This window comes from Pogoniulus pusillus, chromosome 2, assembly GCF_015220805.1.
Source record: "Pogoniulus pusillus isolate bPogPus1 chromosome 2, bPogPus1.pri, whole genome shotgun sequence".
Lineage (NCBI taxonomy): Eukaryota > Metazoa > Chordata > Aves > Piciformes > Lybiidae > Pogoniulus > Pogoniulus pusillus.
The window spans coordinates 39,952,120-39,970,972 of NC_087265.1; the positions used below are offsets into that span (position 1 = coordinate 39,952,120).

The 18,853-nt window shown below is 44.4% G+C and overlaps 1 protein-coding gene across 1 annotated transcript in view; it reads left to right on the plus strand.

Moving 5' to 3' along the window:
• The first annotated feature begins 1,349 nt into the window (after positions 1 to 1,349).
• PDE11A (phosphodiesterase 11A) overlaps positions 1,350 to 18,853 on the plus strand; it is a 151,465-nt gene continuing 133,961 nt past the window's right edge. Inside the window, exons 1-2 of the mRNA XM_064162095.1 lie at positions 1,350 to 2,537; positions 18,670 to 18,828. Of these exons, the coding sequence (XP_064018165.1) occupies positions 1,755 to 2,537; positions 18,670 to 18,828 (942 nt within the window). The 5' untranslated portion in view covers positions 1,350 to 1,754. The remainder of the gene's footprint in view (positions 2,538 to 18,669; positions 18,829 to 18,853) is intronic.

The following is an 18,853-nucleotide window of genomic DNA, read 5'->3' on the forward strand; positions in this document are numbered from 1 at the left end:
GCTCATGCGCTTGCGCATCCCCCCTCCTCCTGCCCTACTCCCTGGGATGCCGTCGTCGGCGCGGTTTCTCAATGGAGAGCCGCCCTCTTGCGGCAGCGGGCAGAGCCAGCAAAGTGGAATGAGTCCCACCGCGATGCCCGCCGCAGGCGCGGAGCTCAGCCGCCCGGGCAGCAGCGAGGGAGCCGCTGCCCAGCCTGCAACGGCGCACGCACCAAACATGGGAGGCGAAATCTTTTGTCTGACGTTTCCTAAGCAGTCTCCGAGCTGCGGGAGCCACAGCACCTGCACGGAGCCCCTCGTTACTCCCTATTGCTCCAGAAGGCGAGGGAGCGCTCCCGCCACGCACACGTGGCTCTCCGTCTTCGGCTGACACCCGCGCACCAAGCCTGCACCACGGCTCCGCGTTCCCAAATCACTCCCTCTCCTTACAGACACTGGCCGGACCATCGCGCTGAGAGGGGCTGCTGGAGGGACAGTCCCCGTAAGGAACCTCGTTCGGCTGAAGATTTGGCTGTGTTTCCCTAGCCACCCAAACTCCCATTCATGAATTTCTGAAGCTGCCTTCATTCAGTCCTTGGTGCGAGCATGAAAGACATTTTTCACGTGTTAAGATCCATTGCTCTGTTTTTTTCGATCTCTTATGCGTAGGCATCGATTTAGCAATGAAACGTGCTCCACGTGTGCATAAAAATAACCCCGGTCCGTCTGTCTCGGTGGATTGCAGCCGGTTTCCCTCTGGCAGAAGACGCTGCAGGAGCAGCCACCCAGGAGTTCCTCGGCACGCCCGCTCCCGATGAGCTGTCCAGGGCGCCCAGCACCAAGAGAGGGCGAGTTTCGGTCAGAATGCCCGGACGGCTTTGCGGGCCTTTTACATAGCGCCGTGACACACCACACTGACGGTGTCCGTGGGGACAGCCAGGGCCCCGCACGGGAAAGGCTGCAGGTTATACACTCCTTTAACGGGTGTGCTGGCGTTACTTCCCCCGCCCCTCCAGAAGACCGCGAGCAGGAATCGCGGCCGGGCGCGCCCCTTCACAGGCATCACAGACAAAAGGACGCCCCCTCCCCTTCCATACACTCAGCTCCGATAGTTCTCAATGAGGCTTCCTCCAGTGCGGACCTCCCTAGCACAGCTGCTTGCCGCTCGGCGACCGCTCACCCTGCTCGCCCCGCGGAGGCTGCCGAGGTGGTGGGCGGCGTTGTCTCCACCCGCAGCAGGGCTCGCCAGTTCTCCTTCCTCCCGTCTGCTTTTTCCCCCCCCTCCCCCCCCCCCTCCCCCCCCCCCCCCCCGCTTGCCTAGCGCTCCCTCTCCCCGCCCTCTTCTCCCTCCTTAGTGGTCCACCGACTGGGTTACGCAGAAGCAGCCGCCAGCACTGACAGCACTTGGCAGAGGGGGTTTGCCCAAGCCCTCCCTGAGCATCTCTAGGGGCGCAGCGGCAGTGCCTGCCCGTCACTGAGGACCGGAACCAGAGAAGGGCTGAGAGCCGGGGAGCAGAAAAACACCTAGAATAATACGAGTAACTACTACTAATAATAAAGAGTGGTCGGCAAGAAAAGGAGGTCGTGGGGGGACGAGGCGAAAGCGCGCCCCCGAGGAGGGATTGGGCACGGGTCAGGAGCGGGCCCCTGCCGGGGCTGCCGACAGTCTCCCGCACCCCTAGCGCAGCCGTCGGGGCGGCGGCAGCGCGGGGCGGTGGCGAGGCATGGCCGCCGCGGGAGATTCCGCGGCCTGAGCCACCCCCGCCACCCGCACCATGGCGGCCGCCGCTGGCCTCGACGTGGCGGCGGTGGAAAGTTTCCTAGAGAGGCACCCGGAGCTGGTGGAGAAGTGGCTGAAAAGGAAGAACTCGCTCCCTAAAGCGCCTGCAGCCCCAGCTGCCGTCCTGACGGAGGAACGGCGGAGCGGCGGCGGCATCGGCGGCGGCTGGGGCAGCGCGGGCGGCCCCGGCGACGGGGGACTGCAGAGGCGACCCTCCCAGAAGGAGCTGCGGAAGAGCTTCGCCCGGTCCAAGGCCATCCATGTCAACCTCACCTATGACGAGCATGTGCACGCCCGGGCGCAGGAGCCGCTGAGCAGCGTGCGGCGGCGGGCACTGCTGCGGAAGGCCAGCTCCTTGCCCCCCACCACTGCGCACATCCTCAGCGCCCTGCTGGAGTCCCGCGTCAGCTTGCCCCAGTACCCCACCAGCGCTCTGGACTACAAGCGCTACCTCAAGGAGCACAATGAGCGTCAGTTCTTCCTGGAGCTGGTCAAAGACATCTCCAACGACTTGGATCTCACCAGCCTCAGTTACAAGATACTCATCTTCGTCTGCCTCATGGTGGACGCCGACCGAGGCTCCCTCTTCCTCGTGGAGGGCGCCGCGACAGGCAAGAAGAGCCTCGTTTCCAAGTTCTTCGACGTACACGCCGGCACCCCGCTGCTGCCCTGCGGCTCCACCGAGAACAGCAATGAGGTGCAGGTGCCTTGGGGCAAGGGCATCATAGGCTACGTGGCGGAGCACGGAGAGACGGTCAACATACCCGACGCCTACCAGGTAGGAGTGCGGCAATCTCCCGCGTTCTGCTGCCTTCGGCTCCCTCCTGGACAAAGGCGGCGGAGCTGCCTCGAGAGAAGCCCTGTCTCTCTCCGCCGCCCTGAGCCTCCCACCCCGTGGTGTCGCTGCCGAAGGACCCCCGCAGCTGTCACCGCCGGGGCCGCGGGGGTTTCGCGCGGCGGCCGCAGATATACTCGGCTTAGCTGCCAACGGGGCAGGAGGGGACTCTCGCGGAGACGGGAGGAAAGCTCCTCTCCTGTGTGGCCGACGGGGCTAAATGGCCATAAAATGAATACAGCAGTGCTTCTCGGTTTCTGAAGAGCAGTAGGCGACTTCACGCGCTTTCAAAAAGTATTTTGGAATCAGCTGAGAAAAGAGTTTTAAAATCTTCGTGACAGTCCCAATGATAATGCTATTAAATTTCTGTCTCTCTTAATGTTCCCTGTCCACTCGCGGCTGAAATAATCCCATTGCTTTCAAAAGAACATGTATTTTCACCTTTGCATATGCCTACTCATCCCACATGGCACTCCTGTTATTCTGTGAGGACTCTCCCCACCTTTTACTTTTACAGAGGCTTCAGTGTGAATTGTGAAAATGTAGTCGTGGCTTCAAGGCAAAAATTTCCTTTGACTTCAGCACGGATAGATGTGCCTTCACTTGCTTGCATTAATGCAAAACCGGACTTTCAGTTTACTAGCTTGAAACTTCTCTCTCAGTCCTAGGGGCTATTGCTAGTGATTATTTGTGTGAAATACTATCAGCAGTTTGAGGTTCTTGAGAAAATTAAGAACCAGAGTGACAGTTTTCCTAAATTAAGAACTTGGGAAGCTTTAGTAAGATGTATGTCTTTAAGAATTTTAATAATAACCATTGCCCAATGTCTAAGTTTCCTCTACACTACTAACAAAAATAATAAATATTTTAGAACTGATGATGCTTTGGAAAAGAAAACCATGCAAGGAAGAAACTTGAAAAAATAAAGCTGAGCTCTTTTTTGTTTGAAACACAGAGGAATCAGAGTTGTCAAGATCCAGAGAACAAAGATTAATGATGTCTCTGTCCAGAGGAGCAAGATCTGTTCTAATAGATGTCCATGTTGTGAAACTAAGGTGCAAACCAGACTGTATTTCACCACAAAACTATTTATTAAAGAATAAAGTTGAATAATACAGAAAGAGAGAGAAGACAAGAGAGAGAGAGAGAAGGAACAATGGAGAAAAAGAGAAAAAGCAGGGAAAGAAAAGAGCAGGGATTATATTACCATCAGCTGAAGATGGGGGGAAGAGAGACAGACGTGTGCGTGGACCAGGGATGTTCTTCTGTGGAGTTCATGAGGAATTCTTCTGGTGGAGGTGCCCTGGTGGAGGTGTTGTGTGGAGGTGCTCCTCTTTGGCAGGCATTGCTCATATCTTTTTATACAGTTTTTTAGATCAAGGTCCAGGTGAAGCTCCCCAGGAAATCTTCCTGTGTATTATGCATTCACAGGGGAGCCAGAGAAGGCCTCCACCCCCTCCCTGCACCACTTACCTGTCCATACTCCAGCTACACATAAGCCTTTTCTCTTCGGGGTAGCTGATGTAAGGCATGAACATCCTTGACGTTCAAGCCAGGTAGAGGTCTGGGAAGTCCACAAAGGCACTGTATCTCTATTGATTTGCATCCCTGAGCTTTCCGCCAGGAACCCGGGCTGAGTCCAGGAAGGTAACAAAGGCAATCTTTATCTTTGTTGGTTTGAACAAGGGAGAGACGATGTAGACTCTCACAAGGAAAAATGTATTTTGGTTTGAATATTTGTTTATTTGTCAAGCAGTGAAAAATGCTAAGCACCTCACAAATCTAGGCTGACAGAGGATCCTAATACACAGAGTTCAAAGGCAATGAGCAGAGCTTGGTAAAAAATTCTGTAATATTCATACTAAAATGATTGAGTGTTGGATTACCTTTGATAAAAAAAACAAGCTTGCTTTCTTCCACTGTTTTTTCCTTTTCTCCATTGTATACCATCTCTGACCATCTGCTTTTTGTTTTGTACTTCTCTCAGTAGTCTCAGGTGGCTAAACAGATAAAAAATACCTGAGTTTGGCTGGGAGAGAGCTTGTGCTCTACTTTTAACACTGGATAGCTCCATCCACCTGTTTTTGGAAGTGAGAATGCCTCTGAAAAGGCAGAATGTTTTCTAGTTCTACTGGACCATATTGTTTTTCCCTTCAGTGTTTGTTCGCTTTGTGTTCACTTCCCTGTAAAAAAGTCCAACTACTTTAAACAGTTTATTGTCTGTTTCATTTTCAGAAAAAAAAAGTGAAAAACCAACCAATTCCCAGCACTATTTATATTATACTTTTTGGCTCATATGGAAAATCAGTTAAAATACTGCAAAATAATGCGATTCACTATGTACTTAAGCCATTAGTTGCAGAAGAAGGGAAACTTCAAAGCCAAGTTCATGCGGTAGTTGTATCATCTACTTCTGTCCTGCTTTGAGTGGAGTTATTTCTGATTATTGCAGAAACTTTACTGGAAGTTTTTTTTAATAATAAAAAAGTGTGATAGTTTGGGTGTTACCTGCCCTCCCACATTTTGGAAATCACCCAGACTAGACTCAGACAACTCTGGAAATTGAATGAAATTTATTTTTTACAGCTTAGCACAATATACAAGCAGATATTTACAGTATAGACAGTTATATACAGAAATATACAAGGTAAAAGGTAATACAGAAACACAACTCCCCTCCCAGAAACGTGAGTCCCCAGGATGGGCTCCCAAACACCCCTTCACCTTCCCCCTGCCCCTCTCAACCTTACCTCAGTCCCAAGGAAGAATGGAGGTTCAGCCAGGGGGTTAGGAAGCAAAGTAGATTAATCAGAAAAATGGAGGGTGAGGTTAGAGAGAAAGATGCAGGTCGGAACTCCCCAGCAGGAGAAGTGCCTTATCCATGTTTTGATTCTTCTTCTTGTATCTCTCAGTAAGCCTGTGAGTGAAGTAGACATCACCATTGTTTTCCTTCCTCAGCCTGTAATCTAGTCCTTCTCACCAAAACATTCTAGCTAGCTTCAAACTAGCACAAAAAGGCAATCTGATTTCTGTCATTTATGAGTCAGTACAGTTAATGTTTTCTTATCTGGCACATATATATTACGTCATTAAAAGAAGACCTTTCCAACTTAGTAGTACAAAGAGCTGTGTGGAACCCAGCATACAGGTGTATAAAGAAGTGACAGCTGTTCCATTCCAGATCATTGTAGTACTCACAATACAGAAGTTTAAAAATTAATAAATATGATACTATATTTGTCAGTGGTACTATTGATGATGGAAGTGTTTAATCAACTGTCAGGTTTTGAATACAGCACCACCTGGAAACTTTGTCAGGCTGACACATGGAGTTAGAGAAAAGAATATGACAGCACAGCATGAAGAGGACGTTCACATTGCTACTACTCATTTCACAAGGAAAGGTCTTATAATTAGGCCAGAGAAATACCTCTAGACTAATGTAAAGGTTTATTTGCTTGGGTTTTTTTAATTAATTAGTTTAAAACCAGACAGAGGTACTTCCATATCATCAGTTAGCTGGTCTACAGTGATGGTAAGTTTGTTTTGTTATCATCCAACCATCTCTGTTTTATCAGAGTCTGATCAAATACCAGTTGGAATTCTACCATCAAGTAAGGACTGGGTTGCCTGCTTGTCTCATTGGCTACTATTGACATCAAACTTCCACATGATCAACTCTATATTAAAATCCCATCATGTTCTGTGGTGATCTTTACATGAGCAGCAACCTATACCAGTACCCAGACTGATTTGCTTTGGAAATCATAGAATGGTTTGGGTTGGAAAGGACCTCCAAAGGTCATCTAGTCCAACCCCCTCTGCAGTAAGCAGGGGGCATACTTTATTAGATCAGGTTGCTCAGAGCCATGTTGAGTCTGACCTTGAATAGCTCAAGGAATAAGACTTCAGCTCTCTCAGGCAACGTGTTGCAGTGTTCCACCATCCTTATGGTAAAGAACTTGTTCCTAATATCCAACCTAAATCTACTTTTCTCTGATTTAAAACCATTGCCCATCATCCTATCACTAAAGGCCTTTGTAAACATTCTGTCTCCAGCCTTCTTGTAGTACCCCCTTCAGGTACTGAAAGTCTGCTATTAGGTCTCCTCAGAGCCTTCTCTTCTTCAGGGTGAACAACTCCAGCTCCACCAACCTGTCCTTGTAGGAGAAGTGTTCCAGCCTCCCAGTAATCTTTGTGGCTCTCCTCTGGTCCTGCTCCATCAGGTCCATGTCCCTCCTATATTGAGGCCTCCAGTACTGGAAGCAGTACTCCAGGTGACGTCTTACCAGAGCAAAGCAGCAGAAGCATGCCTCTCCATCTGCTGACAATGCATCTTTTGATGCAGCCCAGGATGCAATGACTCACAGTATTACTCTCAGAGATAGTCTAATATTTCCATTACATGATTTTTTTTCCAAAACTAAAATTAAATCAAATGCCAGGCTTAGATTAGGGATTTTCCATGATCCAGGTGACTATTCCTGTTGTTGAGTCTGAATTTCAAAATCTGCTCATGTAAACAATCTTCCTTAATTCAATAAGCATACTTAGATACTGGATTTGGAGTTATTATTATGTATTGAGGGCTGTGTAATAATAATTTCTTTTAATACTAACCAATAATTATATTACATCTCAAGGTAATCTGATTTATGAAGGTCAGCAGTGACTGAACAAACATTTTGGAGGTTCACAACATCTGAACCTGACAAATACTTAATTCATGGAAAGGTTTGAGTGAAGGTTACATGACTGATTCAAAAGTTGTGTGATTTCATTAAGTTATTACACTGCCACATGATAAAAGTCAGTTCACAATCATAACAATTTGTAAAATATAATCTGAATGTCTTCCCTTGTGTTAATTTTGGGAAGCATTTCTGACTACTTATGTGAATTGTACATTGTATTTTGAGCACATGCATTGGAAGAATTCAGTCATACTGGTAAGGAAGTTCGGAGCCTAAATATCCACAAAGGTTCGTTTTTACATAGCCTTTGCAAACATATATGAAGACTATTAAGTATCTTGTAAGTATACAAAGGTGTTACAAATAAAGGGGTGATAAGGAGAGAAAATAATAAGAATATAGATTGTTTATTTAACTGGCCCTGCCTCCCGTGTAACAATATACAAAAGTCATAAAGGTTATAAAGGTTTGGTGTTTGTCTGAGAAATGATCTTCACAATAGGAATGGTTACAAATGGTTTGAGAACAGTATTTGGAAAACAGATAAATCCAAATGCAGTATGTTATCCCACTAACAAAAGGTAGGAAATTCCTGGAGACTTGAGGAATATGTTAATTACTCACAATGCTGATTATGGGAATCCTTCTTTTGTCTCTTCTTATTGGAACATCCTCCTGAACTGCTGCTGCTTATAATCCACGTGTGGAGAGCAACAACCCCAGAGAGAAGAGCTTGTGCTCTCTACAGTTCATATATTTTAAACCATCCAGCTAATTTTTGTCAAAGGTTCCCATCAAGCATGTCCAAAGCCCAAAAAGGGATAACTATCAATTCTCTGTCTAAAACATGCTTAGACTTGCCCCAGCACAGGGTCTGTGCCTGGCATGTGGCTTGGGGAAAGGGCCCAGGTGAATCCACCAATCTACAGACCTGAGGGGGAAGTATCTCTCCTGGCTCCCTTCATCCCAGCTTCCCTGTTTCCCCCATCCCATCTTCACAGGGTAGGGGTCAGGGGAAGTGGTTCTGGATGTACTGTTGTAACAAGTAGAGAGGCCATTAAAACTTTATCTGCAGTTCTTAGGAGTTATTGAAACAAATGAGGGTTTTTCCTATTTAAAGCTAAGGATTGTTTCATGCCATCCCTTCTTCTGACAGGTTTCCTATGATGTTTAGCTAAAATTACTGATAGTTCCAATTTTGTTCTGTCTTGTAGAGCAGTCTTTTGATAATAAAAATACATTGCAATTTATGTTGGGTTCTTGTTACACCTTTAGTTGTGCAGAACTTGGGAGGTAACAGCATTCTACGTCCTAACTAGTGAAAGAAAAATACTTTACTCTTTGCAATAGTAAGTATGCATTAGAAGGTGGTGAAAAAATATCTGCTGCCATTTGTGAGTGTCAGCTGAATAAAGTTTCTGTATATCTTATTTAAATCTGGAATTTAATAAGTAGCTTTAAGATACAGACTCAAAAAAGGCTTACCAAAGTGGAGAGCAAACAGGAGAAATACTAACATGAGTTGTGAGGTTTTGTAAGTTGGACAAAGTGCCACAAAATGTGATGAGGAATAACTTTTCAATGCAGCTCGAGTCTTTAAAGAAAACTTAACCACATACCTGGAACTAAAATAAATCAAAACAAGAAACAAATGGAAGTCTCTGTCCTGGACTGTCTTTCAAGCTTGGCCCAGATGTAATGCAGCTAATGCATGCAACCTTGTACAGTAAATATTAGCTTCCTTGAACAACTAGGTATAGGCATCAGTGTCTTTTTCAGGCCTCCAGGTGAACTCTGAGGCAATACAAAGTTAACTGCTCAGGGTTGCAAACCTTTCAGTTTGGGGGCACCTGTGGGGGGTACAGGTGAGATGGGCTGTTAGTGTAGATCTCAAATTGTCAGGAGCCATGTTTCATTACACAGAGTAGCTGTTTGTTTCCATCAATATTAACAGTGTATCTCTTTCGATTCAGAGGAATAGTTAAAACGTTAAAACTCCGGGTCCTGGGAGATTCTGTTCTGTAAATGGGAAGCACTTAGGCTCTGCTATACAGCAGCCCTCGGGCTGAATAGCACCAACAACAGCCAAATTGATTTCAGTGCTGACCCTTGAAAAGGATCAGAGACCATGACACCTGTAGGCAGAATAAACAATGACTTTTTTTTAATCCCATGTAATACAGAAATGATGAGTTAAAACAATTTTTGCTGTGCACTAAACATGACTAGGAAGTACCATGGGGAATACAGCAGATCCTTACAAGAGTAGAGAACTAGACTTATCTAGTGTGGTCTCCACACAAGGACACTCCACTCCACCATGTAAAGTTTAGGGAAACATGACATTTTAAGTACAAGTCAGTAAATTGGTGAAGGAGTTTTGTAATTATCTCCAGATCTGCAGCACAGCAAAGGCAAACACATCCTTCATGTCACAGTGGCACTGGCCTGGGAGAGATGCATCTCCACACAGTAACCAGCACCTTTCTGTATCTCCACAGTGGAAAGACTGTGGGGCAGAAGCTGAGAAGAGGTTTTGTCACCTGTCACCTTCCTCACTCTCTAAGCCTTCACCTCAGGGAATAGTTTCTGACTGACAATGTAAAATGTCTTGAGGGCTTCCTGGATCACACCATCACTGCTCCCACCTTGGAGAGGTCTGCCAGAGGCAGGAGTGGGAGCATGTGAAAGGCATATGCCCAAAGCCACCCCAGAACTAAAACACAATTTAGTGTCTTTATGCCGCTGCTCAGGTGGATCACCAGGACAGATGGAGGCATCCAACAGGAGTTTATTTCAAGGAAAAGCACAAAAAAATGAGTCTGGGTAATATCCCATAGAGGAAGCATTTCTGGTCCCTTCTGTTGATCAGCTCAGACTATGAAGAGGCATCAGATGTGATTATACTGACTAGCTTGTCTGCAAACTGCTTAGTGCTTATAAAGTTATTTACTCCTGCCTAAGAAAGATTACCTATACTATTTTTTATCAATTAATTTTGCACCACCCAGAAGCAGACAACCTGCATTGTTACTTGTGTCTATTGTCTGACTAACAAGTGAAAAGGTGGTCAAAAAACAGTGGCCAGAAAATGGCATTAATTATATAGCACACAACAACCAAACTAAACAATCACTGACTCAATCACTGACATCTTTCTTTGCCTTTTTTTTTCTAAACAAACAAATGAAAGACCCCCCCCCAAAAAACCCCATAAAACCAAATGTGATGGTTTGAGTGCTAGCCACCCCTCACACTTAAGAAAATCACCCATACTAGACTCAATGGCTGGAAATTAAAGAATGAAGCTTTGTATTTACAGCTTAGCACAATATACAAGCAGGTATTTACAATATATATACAGCTACAGACAGAAATACAGAAGTTAAAAAATAATAGAGGAACACAACAGCCCTCCCAGAAACCAGAGGCCCCAGGAGGGGCACCCAACCACCCTTCCACCTCCTTTCCACTCCTCTACCTTATTGCAGACTTTGCCTTACATTCAAGGTGAGTTTGGGGAGTCGGCCAGGGGGGTTAGGAAGCAGACGGATTAGTTACACAGCAGGTTAGAGTGAGAAGGGAAGCAGCCAAAGCCAGAGAGCAACTTTATTATTTATGTTTGTGTTCTTGTTTTCATACCTCTCAGCAAGCCTATGAGTGAAGTAAACATCACCACTGTTTCATTTTCACAGCTTATAATCTAATTCCTCTCACTAAAATATCCCAGCTAGGCTCACACTGGCACACCAAAGCAAAACCCAACAAAACAAGCAAACAAACAAAACCACCATCCTCCAAACCCTCTAGCATTGCATCATTGCAGGTGAACACTTAATTTTCCCTTTCTTTTCAAAGTGACCTACTTTTTGAGTGCAAGGTATACATACATTTATTAAGTTTTAAATCTGGAAATTAAGAACAAGTTCTCTACTTTGTTTCTTCACTCCCCAAATAATTCTTAGTAAGAGCTGTCAGAGCTATTTTACACATTTTTATCTGCTTTATTAATTTTATCTTGTGAAAAACACTGCTGTCACTTTATAAATAATCAAAACAAATTGGACTGTATGTTTATTTTCTTGGGAGAACTATGTGAGTGAGTGGTGCTAGTTTGCTCTCCCACTGCCTTTGTCTCTGGCACTTTAAGGACTTTTGGTAGTCCTTACATGGAAGTCACTTTGGAGATTGCTTTATTGCTCATTTTTTGTCTGCCAATTTATTCTATGGAATATTTTTCTCATAACTACTGCAGTTGTTTATTACTTGAGTTTTGTTTCCTGTTTGTGCACGATGTGGTTTATACCATATGTGATTTTTTTTTAAGAGAAGAGTATCTAGAACAGACTGGATGCCTTCACTTCATCTTTATTTAGCTTTTTCTTTTTAATGTCATGCCTTGAATCTGGATAACTTGCTGTCTTTTTTTCATTGCTCTCTTTGTTTTCTATAAAAAAGCATGTACTGTACACCCTAGGAAGCATGATTAAGAATTTAAATAGGTCTCTTCTAACTTCTTTTTTAAAAAAAATCTATCAATGTAGAGGCTCCTGCAGGATGGCTTCCTATGAAGTCAATTAAAAAGTGCATAACGTCAAATTTGTCTATCCCATGCAGTTTGGTAGTACAGTAACACTCAGATTAACAGTGATTTCAAACACATTTCTCTTATTACCTAACTCAATCATTAATTGAAACAGAATATATTCAAAGAAATTCTACTGCAAGTTTTTTTTTTTTCCCCTGAGTCCTTCCTAAGGGAAAAACAAAACAAAGCAAAACAAACAAATGAGCAAACCCACAAAACCAAACCCCCTAGACCCCTGTTCAGTGAACTGTAAAATGTAGTAAACCAGGCTTTAATTGACCAGTTCTTCTGTGTGATTAAAAAGTAGTGCTTTAAATCATCAGAAAAAATCAGAAATGGCTTTTTCTTGTAGCTGTCAGCTTTCTCTGAGTCACATAGTCCATTTCACAAGATTAAATACTTTCTCTTTAGACTTTGGAGAAGGAAAACAGTGTCTTAGTGTCTTTGTCATGAAGGTTTAATTCCTGGAAATATATTAAGGCAGGATTCATCTTCCACTATATTTACTCCCAGATAACTTGTTTCAGGTCCATACTTATTCTATTCTATTCTGTTCTATTCTATTCTATTCTATTCTATTCTATTCTATTCTATTCTATTCTATTCTATTCTATTCTATTCTATTCTATTCTATATCATGCTAATGTTGCCCACATAAATTATACTAACTTTGACAAAGGTATGAAAGGACAGATTTTTTTCCAAGGACAAAGTACTATCCTATGTTTAAAGGAAAGCAAACATCAAAACAGAAATAGAAGCTGAAAAACAACCCTTGAAACAGCAAAGCTTGTACCTTTATGAACAATGTGTGATAAATCAACACTGAAATGCAACTGGTGAAACTTCTGCTCATAAAATAAAACTGTTTTCATTTCCACCATAAACAATTTTATTGCTTCAAATGTCTTTAGAAAAGAAGAAATGTGGAATGGTGCATGCCCTTAGGACTTATTGAGATTTTTTTCAGTTGGAAATGTGTGAATTCTTTCAGTGAATTATAGAAATAGTGACTTTTTAGTCAGTTGTTGTTGTTGTTGTTGTTGTTGTTGTTGTTGTTGTTGTTTTAATGGAATCACAGAATCATAGACTCAAGCAGGTTGGAAAAGACCTCCAAGATCATCCAGTCCAACCTAGCACCCAGCCCTAGCCAGTCAACTAGACCATGGCACTAAGTGCCTCATACAGTCTTCTCTTGAACACCTCCAGGTATGGTGACTCCACCACCTCCCTGGGCAGCCTATTCCAATGGAAGTTGAGATTCTGATAACATTACATGATTCCAGAACCTTAGGAAAAAAATAAGACTGTCTGTACTTTAATCTGGTCCTGTATAGAATAAAAGCATGAAGATGTTTGCCTGTTCTCATTTATTGACAATCTTTAAATATGTCCATAAAGAACTGGGTCTGCAGTGTCATTATGCAGGCAGCTGGATTGATGAATCAAGCTTGCTGCCTTCTGTGTCTTTACTTGATTGAATATCACATTTACAGGGTAGTATTTCCTCAAAGAAGAATTTACAATCAATAAATAACCTGAGACAGGGATAAGATTTATCCTACAGAATACCTGTTCCTTGGTGACATTTTTTAAATTCCAATTCAAAGTGCCTGAGTCTTCACATTTTTAATGTTTCTGGCATCTAGAAATTTCATTATAAAGATTTTAAGCAGTAATGGTTTTAGTAATGTTTTACACAGTGGGTGGAAGATTTTAATTATAATTCTTGACTGTGCATGAAAGTACTGCCAATGCAATTGCAGTTGTCATGAAGTCTCTCTCTCAAAAGTGTCTTGTATGTGGTCTGTACCTAATTTAGAGTCATAGAATCAGTCAGTGTTAGAAGGGCCCACAAGGATCATCTAGTTCCAACCTTCCTGCCATGGCCAGGGACACTCTACCCTAGAGTAGCCTGGCCAGAGCCTCATCCAGCCTGGCCTTAAACATCTCCAGGGATGGGGCCTCAACCACCTCCCTGGGCAACCCATTCCAGGTTCTCACCACTCTCATGCTCAACAACTTCCTCCTCATGTCCAGTCTGAATCTCCCCACCTACAGCTTTGCTCCATCCCCCTAGTCCTGTCACTCCCTGAGAGCCTAAAAAGTCCCTCCCCAACCTTTTTTAGGCCCCCTTCAGATACTGGAAGGCCACAATAAGGTCACCTCAGAGCCTCCTCTTCTCCAGACCGAACAGCCCCAACTCTTTCGGTCTGTCCTCACAGGAGGGAATGCCTGCTGAGCATCCTCGTGGCCCTTCTCTGGACACGCTCCAGCACGTCCACATCCTTCTTGTAATGGGGGTTCCAGAACTGGATGCAGTACTGCAGGTGGGGTCTCACCAGAGCGCAGTAGAGGGGAGAATCACCTCCCTCGACCTACTGGCCATATTTCTCCTGATGTAGCCCAGGCTCTGGTTGGCTTTCTGGGCTACCAATGCACACTGCTGGCTCATGTTGAGCTTCTCATCCACAAGCACTCCCAAGTCCTTCTCCTCAGGGCTGCTCTCCAGCCACTCACTGCCCAGCCTGGATTTGTGCTTGGAATTGCCCCAACCCAGCTGCAAGACCTTGCACTTGGTCTTGTTGAACCTCATGAGGTTTGCTTGTGTCCACCTCTCCAGCCTGTGCAGGTCCCTCTGGATGGCATCCCTGCCCTCCAATGTGTCTGCTGCACCACACAGCTCGGTGTCGTCAGCAGACTTGCTGAGGGTGCACTCTATGCCTCTGTCCTGTCACTGACAAAGATGTTCAACAAGACTGGTCCCAGGACTGATCCCTGAGGGACTCTGCTTGTCACTGGCCTTCCATTTCTGAACATTGATTCAAACTTTGACACTTGTTACTACCCAGGAGCCTGGAGCAGGTCAGGACCTGGTTGTGCTGCAGGCTGTTCTAACATGGGATAATACAGTTTCTGTCTCTGAATGTTTGCATTCTGATGGTGGGCTTCTGAATTTGCCACTTCATTATCAGCTGCTAAACAGGCCTCCTCGCTCAAGGTTTCTTAGCCTGTGAGGAGAGGTGGATGTAGATTTTGTACAAGCTTCTCAGCTGTCACAGTTCACACATGAGCATTGAGATTTGTACTGATTCTGTTAAACCCAGTAAAACCTCTCTGCTAGATCTTGCCACGTTGTGCTAGTTTGAAGCTAGCTGGAATATTTTGCTGAGAAGAATTGGATTCTAGGCTGTGGAAAGGAAACAATGGTGATATCTACTTCACTCATAGGCTTGCTGAGATTTATGAAAAACAAGAATATAAACATAGATAACACAGTTGCTGTGTGTCTCTGGCTGCCTGCAATTTCCTCCCTAACTTGCTGTCTGTGTAACTAATCCAGCTGCTTCCTAACCCCCTGGGGTTGAACGTAAGCCAAAGTCTGGGATAAGGTAGAGGGGTGGAAAGGAGGTGGAAGGGTGGTTGGTAGCCCCTCCTGGGGACTCTGGTTTCTGGGAGGGCTGTTGTGTTTCTGTGTTACTTTTCAACTTGTATAGTTTTGTATATAACTGTATATATATGCCTGTATGGGATGGATTCAACACCATGCTGCTGTCATGTCAGCTTCAACATGAAAGTGAAGGCTGGAGCAAAGTCATGAGGCTTGAGTTCAGATTGTTACATGAGAGGCTTCCTGTTCTGGTTGCTGCTTCCAGTTTCTGGATTTGGAGCGTTGGTCTTTTCTGCTGGGTTGGCTTCTGCATGCTTGACTTGAGTGGAACATTTTATCGCTGGCTTTTGCTGCTGCTTCTATATTTTGCTGTTCATTTTCTGCAAAGAGGCTAAGATAATTGTGCCCAGTACTATCTCAGTAAATTCTTTATCTCAATCAATTTTTTGGTTTTGTTGTTGGATTTTCATTCCCATTTGTGTGAGGAGTTGGGGGGCCTGTGAGTGCAGGCTGTGTTACCCTAGGACACAGAGCAGGGATTGCCTTTTCAGTAGCACATAGCATAGCATCAATATTTCAGCAACAATAGCTGATTTTAAATAGTAATTCAGACAATACCAAGAAATAGTTATATAAATTGTTTGGTTTATTCACCAAAGCCTAGCATGTAATAATTGCAGTGCATTTCACTTCTTCACTGCCTTTCACTTCTGTTGTAGAAGAACCATCTATTTCTAGGCAGGATTCTCTACAGTGCAGAGTAGTTCAGCTTCTATTGAAGTTGATATAAAAGTGTTTAGAACCACATGGAAAGATCACAAGATTGGGCAACTCTGGGTTCTCAGTGGCATCATTAAAAAAAAGCATTAATCATGGAAGTTCTTGTTCTCCTAGGGAAGTTCTTAGATACAAATAATTCAAGGAAATATCATCCAACCCCAGTATCAAATACTGGATATCATTAATCTGATCTTGATGGAAGCAAAGACTGTTTAATAGACACATTTCTGCCTCTGGAGTGTAAGAACAACTACCAAAGAAGCAGGAATTAAAGCAGTACAAAAGGAAATAATATAATAATAACAAAAGAACTAAGAACTTGCTATTCTGTGACAGAAGAGCACTATAAACCATACATGAATACCACAGTTGATATTAATTCCTTGTGGTTGACAGGTATGAAAACTTAGAATGAATAATAAAATAACCAAATATATATGTTAATCTTTATCATGAGTGAGTGCAGAGCATTTCTTAATCATATCTCTTGAGGTGACTAGAACAGATTATTTCTCTGGCATCTGCAATTCATAGCAGGGAAATAAAAATAGCCAGGGGAAAATATCAAACAGTTTCTAGTATCAGTAAAGATTTAGTCAGTTATTTCTTCCTCATTGCAATCAAATCGTCTCTGTATGGATAGTTTTCATCATCTTAGACAAATATGGACATCATTGCACAGCCAATGCTGTCTAAACTTTTCAGAAGAAAACTTGTGCTTATTTTTTTAGAACAGCTCAGTTCCCTTGTGTTATGGAAGTTGGAACTGGCTCTAACTATTGTCTGCAGCATAAACGCTAACTTCACCCTGGAGAAACTCAACTGCTGCCAGCAAATAGCAGCAATTCCATCCCTGCCGGATAGAAGAGCTGTAGGAGACTATTCTCTACCAAGATGAACAAAAATACTGTCAGTACTATCTCTTCTGAACTTTGCACCTTCCTGTGGGTCACTTTGTGATCTGCAGTTTGTGTTGTATTGTTCCAGAGAATGGATTTCTGTACACTGCCACATAAACAAGTGACCCATGCTTTCCTTTCAGTTCAGGTTCTTTTGGTTTTTGTATATCTGTATTGAAAGGAATTTTCACCCCCAATAAGATTCTGTTCTCGGTAGTTTGCTTAATACAAATTTTAATGTAGTGAAGAAAAAAAACAACTTCAAACTATGTAAAGATCAAAAGTACTCTAAACTCCTCTTGTGATAAGCATAGAAAGTTACACAAATATATTTTAATACATATTTTGATCACTTTTGTTTGTAATCACAGTAATTCTCCATAAGTAACTATCTGCATGTATTCTGCAGAAGAAATATTTGCAAATCCCAACAATATACTGCTTATAGAATCATAGAATCATAGAATCAACCAGGTTGGAAGAGACCTCCAAGGTCATCCAGTCCAACCTAGCACCCAGCCCTAGCCAGTCAACTAGACCATGGCACTAAGTGCCTCAGCCAGGCTTTTCTTGATCACCTCCAGGGACAGTGACTCCACCACCCCCCTGGGCAGCCCATTCCAATGGCAAATCACTCTCTCTGGCAAGAACTTCCTCCTAATACCAAGTCTGTTCCTCCCCTGGCACAACTTGAGACTGTGTCCCCTTATTCTGTTGCTGGTTGCCTGGGAGAAGAGACCAAACCCCACCTGGCTACAAACTCACTTCAGGTAGTTGTAGACAGCAATGAGGTCACCCCTGAGCCTCCTCTTCTCCAGGCTAAACAACCCCAGCTCCCTCAGCCTCTCCTCATAGGGTTTGTGTTCCAAGCTTCACCAGCTTTGTTGCCCTTCTCTGGACATGTTCCAGCACCTCAACATCTCTCTTGAATTGAGGAGCTCAGAACTGGACACAGTACTCAAGGTGTGACCTGACCAGTGCTGAGTACAGGGGCAGAAATAACCTCCCTTGTCCTACTGCCCACAATGTTCTTGATGCAGGCCAGGATGCCATTGGCTCTTCTGGCCACCTGGGCACACTGCTGGATCATCTTCAGCCTACTATCTCCACATCCCTTTCTTCCTGGCTGCTCTCCAGCCACTCTGTTCCCAGCCTGTAGCATTGGATGTTGTGGCCAAAGTGTAGAACCCTGCACTTGGCCTTGCTAAATCCTATCCCATTGGCCTCTGCCCACCCATCCAGCCTGTCAACCAGAGCACTGGGGCTCTTCAGTCTGCAGAAGAGGAGGCTCTGAGGTGACCTTATTGTGGCCTTCCAGTATCTGAAGGGGGCCTACAAAAAAGCTGGGGAGGGACTTTTTAGGCTCTCAGGGAGTGACAGGACTAGGGGGAATGGAGCAAAGCTGGAGGTGGGGAGATTCAGACTGGACATGAGGAGGAAGTTGTTCAGCATGAGAGTGGTGAGAGCCTGGAATGGGTTGCCCAGGGAGGTGGTTGAGGCCCCATCCCTGGAGGTGTTTAAGGCCAGGCTAGATGAGGCTGTGGGCAGCCTGCTCTAGGGTAGAGTGTCCCTGGCCATGGCAGGAAGGTTGGAACTAGATGATCCTTGTGGTCCCTTCCAACCCTGACTGAATCTATGATTCTGTGATTCTACAAAGTGCTTTGCCTGAGGAAAGCTTAGACAGATGGCAGACCTGTTAATGCTTCCTTCTTGTCTTTTGCAGGACCGCCGCTTCAATGACGAGATCGACAAACTGACGGGATACAAGACAAAATCACTCTTGTGCATGCCCATACGAAACAGTGATGGAGAAATTATTGGCGTTGCCCAAGCAATAAATAAGACTCCTGGAGGTGCCCCGTTTTCTGATGATGATGAAAAAGTAAGATTGCCTTTACTTTTGTGTT